The sequence below is a fragment of the Montipora foliosa genome, unplaced genomic scaffold (genome assembly GCF_036669935.1).
Source record: "Montipora foliosa isolate CH-2021 unplaced genomic scaffold, ASM3666993v2 scaffold_88, whole genome shotgun sequence".
Lineage (NCBI taxonomy): Eukaryota > Metazoa > Cnidaria > Anthozoa > Scleractinia > Acroporidae > Montipora > Montipora foliosa.
Window position 1 is genome coordinate 17,501 of NW_027179837.1, and position 7,500 is coordinate 25,000.

Consider the following 7,500-nt stretch of genomic DNA (forward strand, 5'->3'; position numbering starts at 1 on the left):
CTGAATGCTGCAATTGTTGTAGGATTAATATAGTGAGATAATATAGCACAGACATATGATTTTAACTCATTTATTCCTGCAAAGATTACAACATTTGTGGGCGCAAATTCCGCGAAAATTGCTCGGAGGTGAATAGCAAAGGATATCCGGAATTTGAGTAGCCAATCAGCGCTCGTGTTCAAAGCTATCCGCTGTTTTAGTTTCTGTTCAAGTTTATTATTTAGTTCCAGGAACTACAACGAGTGACCTCTGAAAATCTTATTTCAGTCATTTGCAAAATGTCCAAGAACAGCTGTGCAGTCCCGTTGTGTCTTCCCAACAACTGCAAGTGGGATGAGCAGAATGGCGAGTACAGCAAAAACGAAGATGAGGAACGTTCCAGTCTTTATGTGACTGATACAGCACTTGAGCTACTGAAAACTATCAAAGGTATGTTTTACGAGACGGGTATCTTTCAGCCCTGAAAGGCCGAAGAGCGATGGCATCTCTGCTGACATCAAATCACGGGGCATCCAAAGACGGATTTCAATTTTATAATTGATATAATTAATTAGAGTGGTTTTCAATTGAGTGTCGAAAGTAGATAATTACTTTGGTTTATGGCTACTTCACTCAGTAATTGGTTCGAAGTTCTCGCGCCACTTTTTCAACCAATGAGAAGCGAAACCAAAACCTATCATGGATCGAGAGGGTGCACATTTGCCCGCGTTTTGTGTCGGTTACGTGTAATTACTTCGAGTTTTGATTGGTTTACTGGATTTTCTACGTCCTTTTTGATTGGCCAAAGTAATTACTTCGGTTTTGGTTTTACAACACTCGACTGTAAATCGCTCTAAGCCTTAGATGAACGTCTCTGATTTCCTCGTAATGGATTACAGCATTTTTAAGACATATATTCATCAGCTAAAAAACTTTGATCTGTTCGGCCTTCCTAGCCGAAAACTGAAGTGCCCAAATATATTGAGGAATATAATATTCCTTTCAGAAGTTCCCTTCCACGAACTTCCCTACGAACTGTTTGCTTCCCGAAAATGCTAGCTGACCTTTTTCAGTGCCAAAACCTTAACGGCGAAAATACATGGGCACCCAACGAGAATATTGTTCAAAACCACTTAAGGACGGTGCCTACTATTGTTATTGAGCATACGTTCTGCGCATTTCGAGATACTCGAGTTTCCTATTGATGATGCTTACTGATACAGGGATTTTTTTGCGCGGTTTAAAACTATCCGGAGAAAGTAGGTCTTAGTAAGTGCTCTTGGTAGCCAAAAAGAAAATTGGGGGTAACCATGCATTTTTGAGAGATAATTAGGCTTCAAATTGAGAAAGAACGCCGTACATTGCTTTGTATTTTAAAGCTGTTTACAAATATTATTTACGAATTATCTTTGGAAAATGCGTGGTTACCCCCAATTTTCTCCTCGGATTTCAATAACACTTGTTAAGATCTACATTTCTTTCATAATCATAAAATTATCATGCGGCAGACGCTAACCTCATTTTGACACGAAAATGCTTTACTACTGCCATAAAAATTAACTATCCAGTTAAGCTCGCAAAGTATACAACATGATGAATTCATAAAGGCCACCTTTTCCAGCGAACAATTTTTTGAAACAAACAACATATTTGCTATTAGAGGCAAAAACCCCTTCCTATTTCATTACGTGCGTGAAGTGAAAAAAATCAATCGTGTCAAATATGCGAAATATTACAACAAACAAAATTTCAGGATCAAACCGTTTCCATGAAGAACCTTTTCCTTGAAAAATGAAGCACAAAATAGACGACAAGCTTTCTTTCAAATAATTCTTGGCTGTCACATTTCCAATTATTTTTTTTACTGAAGACTGTGCAGAGTTGATCACAGATCCACTTAAGGTGTTCGATTCGTTCTCTGTCTTTGTTGAACCCATAAGTTAACAGAGAATTTTCCATTTGGTTTCAGTGTTCTACATAACAGCACACTTGGTAAAATATTAGAAATACAGCTCCCTTTGATTTCGGCTCGACGGGCGATAGATTGTTGTCGAAGTCCATTACTCGTCGCTTTTAAGATTCCAGGTGTTTGTATTTCACCGCCTGCCTAGTTTATCCAACTGACTTTCCATTATTGAACTCCATAAGGGTATATTTTGTTTAAAGATCCACTAAAACGCCATTCGCGTTACGTGACTTTCAACGTCATTGCAGGCTAAGTTAATGATTCTACTGTGTCCATCAGAGAAATCTACGCATTTCCACTACCCTCTCGCGGATCCCAAGAAAATACGCGCAGAAGGCTCTATGCACAAAGACACCACTTACCAGGGGAGTGACAGGCAAGACTTTTACTGACACGGAAAATAAAACGGAGAAATCTAGACATTTTCCGACTGGGAGTGCCATACGGCAACCCAGTAATAATTAGGGTGGCTTAGCGGTTCTCAACCGTGCCTTCCACCTCTGCGACCCGGGTTCAATCCTGGCCTCAAGCTCGTATATGAGCTGAGTTTCAGTCGATATCAATCTGGACTCCGGGGATTTTCTCCAGGTAGTTCGATTTTCCTCCCTCATCAAGATAAACTCTCAGTTAATAAGATCCGGGGGGGGGATACACTCGAAAGGGATAACCTCTGGTATCTCTCCCTTTCATTGTATTAAAAATGAACAAGGTTTCGTTTTTTTTCTTTCTTTCTTAAGACATATCTTCCAACTGCTGGCTTAAAGTCATATTTAAACAACAGCCGTCAATGTTAATTAGTCACGTTCCAGAAATTGGTTACTTACCCTAATTATGGCGAAAACCGATTAAGTGACAAAGATAATGAAGAACAACATATAGCATAAAGCTCCGGACATGTGGTGGGCTAATTGTTATCGTTTTCGTTAAATATCACGAAGGTCCATCACATCTATCTTTGAGTCAACAAATGCCACCAAATAACTTTTTTCCTTGCTCGGATGTAGTTTTCAACAACGGATTTCTGGGCTCCATTCATGTATTCCTCATTTGATTGCAGGTCCCGTGTGTGTAGTGTCCATTGCCGGTCCTTGTAGAAAAGGCAAATCGTACATCTTAGGTAAAGTGTTTGATCAGGGAGAGGTTTTTCCTCTCGGACATGAACTTGATCCCGAGACCATGGGAATTTGGATGTGGATTGTACCGAAGAAATTCCAGGTAAGTAGCCGCATTCAATGGTTTCCTAATTTCCTTCTCCAGTAACTTTGTATAGGCTGATACGAGAGTTCATTGTGAGCTTGTTTGGGTAGCAGTAAAACAAATTATTAATTAACAATTATTCGCCGAAGGCGAAGTGATTATCGGTGAATATTCGCCGAGACGAAGTCGAGGTGAATATTCACCACTAATCACTGAGCCTGAGGCGAATAATTGTTTTAGTATAAATACACAGGTGATTATTTCAAAAAAGAGAAGAAAAAAAAACATTTCAACGCGAAAATCATCTTCATTTACAGTGGCAAAACGACTACTGGCAGCCATTTTGTCCGTCGAGGTGATTATCGGCTGATAATCCGAGATAGTGAGCCAATGAGAGCGCGCGATTTTCTATAATCACCGGTGTATTTATACTAATTGTACTTATTTTCAACCACAGAGGCGAACAAATCGAGAGAACAATCTTCAGGATAATGCATGGATCCCTTGGCTCCGTTTTCCTTTGTTCTTTTCAGGGGAATATATTACATAACACCTGATTATTATTAACAGTTTGAAAAGTTGGATGGCGTCTTTTATTGTAACAAGGGAATACAGGGCAGAACAATAGGTGATAACAATAGCAAAACAATGCAACATATTTGCCTTGCTCATGTTCCCTCCAACATATGTAACCTTGCCAATAAAACACCTCAAGTGAGATTTTGAATTATGATTTACGTTGAGTAATCTCCTCCTCGGTAGTTGCTTCTATGCATCGCTTTTTTCCCTTCTTCACGGTTATTGCATTTTCTTGGATTTCATTTGCTTTGTTGGCATTTTGTGACGTAACCAGTTACCTTGGTAACAGAAAGGCCTTGCAAAAACACCCTATATTTTGGCTTTAGCTGCTCATATCTCAAAAATGAAGGAGGTGACCCCAATTTTTTATTGCACAAAAGTGATCAGCAGGCCAAGATGAAACTCTCTGCCATTAAAAAAAAAAAATTCTGTGGTGTGGATTTAGAGCTATCTTAAATTTCCAATTATTTAAGGTGGCTCTGAATCTGCCCAGAGAATTTTTTTTGAAGTTGCAGAAAGTTTCATTCTGGCATGTTGATTACATTACAGAAATTGAGATATGAGCAGCTAAACCAAAATATGGGGTGTTTTTTCAGGGCTTTCCTGTTGTCATGGTAACCTTTTACGTCACAAAAATAACCGACTCTTTTTCAGGAATAATTGGTGTTTAACATGGTACCATGACCTTGTTGTTAAGTGATGAAGTGTTGTAGTGTCAATCCTTCTATATAAGAACGTTTCTTTCAAATGTTGAAACTTGTTTGAGCAACCTTAATAGAAGCCATCTTTTCTGTTTTAAATCAGTCAGCAATTCTCTAAATGAGAACACCTTGCTATACACTATTCGCACTTGAGAATAAAAAACAAGACCACAAATAATTCTTGGCAACCATGCAAACAAAAATTAGAAACAAGTGTAATTTTCTAGGACGCCAATGGCCAGGAATTCACTGTGGTGCTACTGGATTCCGAAGGAATCGACGCTGTGACTGGTGAAAGCTTAGACGATCACTGCATATTTACTTTGACCATCCTTCTCGCTTCAGTTCTGATTTACAATTCGGCTGGAGTCCCCACCAGGACTGATCTTGATGGACTGGAGTATCCTTTTCCACTAACAACTATGATTTTTTTCCTCGTCGTTTCTCTCTCGCTCTCTCCTAGTAGCCACTTTTTTTGTGAGCCTTGAGTCTGACGTTTTTCCATTCTGCGACACCCTTGGTTTGACTTTTAACAGTTAGAAAACGAAAATTCCCTGAAGGTTCCATCCCCTCTTACTCAAATTATCAATTGTTTATAGATTCTTTAAATGCTAAAAGTTATATTGTCAAGCTCTCACAGCGAATTCAAATGTGCTCCGGCGATCAAACGGCTAGTGAAGTCGAAAGTTCATTGGAAAACGTAAAGATCTTCCACAAGACGTTTCCCTTCTTTATCTGGTTGTTGAGGGATGTGGTGTTAACCCTTCCGAAAGGCTGCCACACCATCAAGGATTACTTCCTTACAAGGGTAAGATCAGTAGAGAATTATTACGTGCTAAAATTAGTACTGCTGCAACCAAAGCAGCAACATACAAGAATTTTCCACAGTGGTTTTCTCGTACACTGAACTTGCACGTACACTTCAATTGCGATGTTTGTCGTGACGTCACCCATTGATATTAATATGCTAACCTGAACCTAACTGGCTGTTGAGACAATGACTTCTTTTGTTCCATGGTTAGCAAAATTGAATATCAAAAGAAATAGGACATCAATTTTTGTAATGACAAGAATATTGCTATTTCTTAATTGCTCCTCCAAAAAATGTCACTCACATATAGTGTAACAAACCAGCAAATTAACGCACTTTTGGCACAAATTAACGTAACTGTTCGCGTTTTAAATCGACATACTCTTGTAATTTAAAGATTATTTCATGTTGATGACTTCCAAACTTAATGATTCGGGAAAAACTAAAATATGACGAAATAACAGTTCTTCAGCTTTCGTCTTGCATGAATTTATTTATCCCATTGACACCCGGGGGTGAGACTTAACAGATTTTACTCTAACTGTCGCGTATGACTTTTCCAAATAAAACCTTCCTTTATTCCTTTATTCACGAATAAAGTTGTCTAACACTTTCTGGCAGAGTTAAAAGATATCGCAGCTATTCATTCAGTAAAAGTATCTAACTCCTTAGGAACGTTACTTTGATAACAGCGATGTGATGTCGTTTGTGACATTAACCCTACATTCAATGATTCCCATTCATTGCTCGGCCGCAAGCTACACCACGGCGCTTTTTCCGTCTTCAAAAGCCATGCACAAGGCAAGTGTTGCGAAAACATCAGCAAAACGGGGTGTTTTAAATAGTTACCTATCTTGATGGAAACCACTGATTTTTTTGACCATGCCAAGTACGTGGCCAAGTCAAAATGAATTTTCCAAGTGGTCTATATGTCAGTGGCACTCCTCATGACAAAACGCTGCTGGCATTGTTGGAACAAATTGGTTCAACAGTCTGAGGTGGATAGTAAGACTGACAAATATTGTTATGAAAAGAAGTTTAATTTGAACTCTCAGGTCTTCAAGGCCAGTCCATCACCTCGGAGTAGCAATACTGCTAAGGACGTTGCAGAGAGCATTCTAAGATACTTTCCTGGTTTTGACGCCTTCAAGTTGCCACCTCCGTCAGCCAACCCTGATGTGGTAGCAAACCTCAACCGGGATGAAGTACACGAGGAAATTAACGAATCATTCTTTCGTGGAGTTGACGAGTTTAAAATGGTTCTAAAGTCTAAACTGGCTCCCAAACACAGCTTTAACGATGCAGAACTTGTTACAGGAGAAGGTACGGTAGACCGCAGACAATCCGTTTTTTTTAGTAGGGAAACGTCACTTCAAATTGTAACTTCGCACTATCTTAAGTTTTTCGCGATTTTTCCATCTCGTTTACGTCGTACAATGTTAGCGAAGTATCGTAAAAATATATTCATTTGGTATGAGCGGTTTCTAGATTCTCTAGTTAAAGTTAAAGTTCTCTAGTTAAAGTTAAAGTAAATCTAAATTTAAATTCAAATCTAATTTTTTTAAATAGGCCAGTTTCGTATTCTCACAGCCGGACTGGATCTAGCATGAAATGGAGCCTAATGCGGGCAAATTAAATGATTTGCCCGCATTAGCCTCCATTTCATGCTAGATCCAGTCCAGCCGTGAGAATTCGAAAATGGTCTATTGTAATGTTTCAACTGTGTGTGTATCTTGATAACTGTGTAATTAATTAACTAATTAACTGATTTCTTATTTTGTATGTACTTTGTGATTTTAACAGGATTTTATTTAATAATATGTGTTCAATAACAGAGACAGGACTTGTTTTAGAAAGGTGGCCCGCCTAGAATAGCTTCGCTAATTGCGGGTCGCCTAGGACTGTGATGATTATATAATGCTAACAAACAAATAAATTGAAATTGAAATTGAAATTGAAAATTGTTGCATTCCTACGTCGTCAAAACCTCAAATCTGGTGATTTCACGTCGTTGTTGTACAGTGACACCGCACGCATTTGTGCTAAAATGCGTGCCGCACGTGCAGCGTGATTATTTTTCCACTTTTAACCAATGATATTGTTGTATTGTGGCATCGTCGTTGCCGTAACCACGCCGTCGTTTAAAAAAAAATGAGACTCAATCGGCCAAAGGGGAGATGGATTCCTTTGCGTTTTTGCGGCTGTCATTGCTAATCTTAAGATTCACTCACTGCGTTTGCCAAAGCTACTGCAGGATAAGGTATGTC

The 7,500-nt window shown here is 38.9% G+C and overlaps 1 protein-coding gene across 3 annotated transcripts in view; it reads left to right on the forward strand.

The window, feature by feature from the left end:
• The window catches only part of LOC137990400 (guanylate-binding protein 7-like), a 27,631-nt gene that overhangs the window by 11,703 nt on the left and 8,428 nt on the right, over positions 1-7,500 (forward strand). For all 3 annotated transcript variants that reach the window (XM_068835680.1, XM_068835682.1, XM_068835679.1), the window contains exons 2-6: positions 268-429; positions 3,003-3,160; positions 4,650-4,822; positions 5,041-5,230; positions 6,289-6,556. In XM_068835680.1, the coding sequence (XP_068691781.1) occupies positions 279-429; positions 3,003-3,160; positions 4,650-4,822; positions 5,041-5,230; positions 6,289-6,556 (940 nt within the window). In that variant the 5' untranslated portion in view covers positions 268-278. The remainder of the gene's footprint in view (positions 1-267; positions 430-3,002; positions 3,161-4,649; positions 4,823-5,040; positions 5,231-6,288; positions 6,557-7,500) is intronic.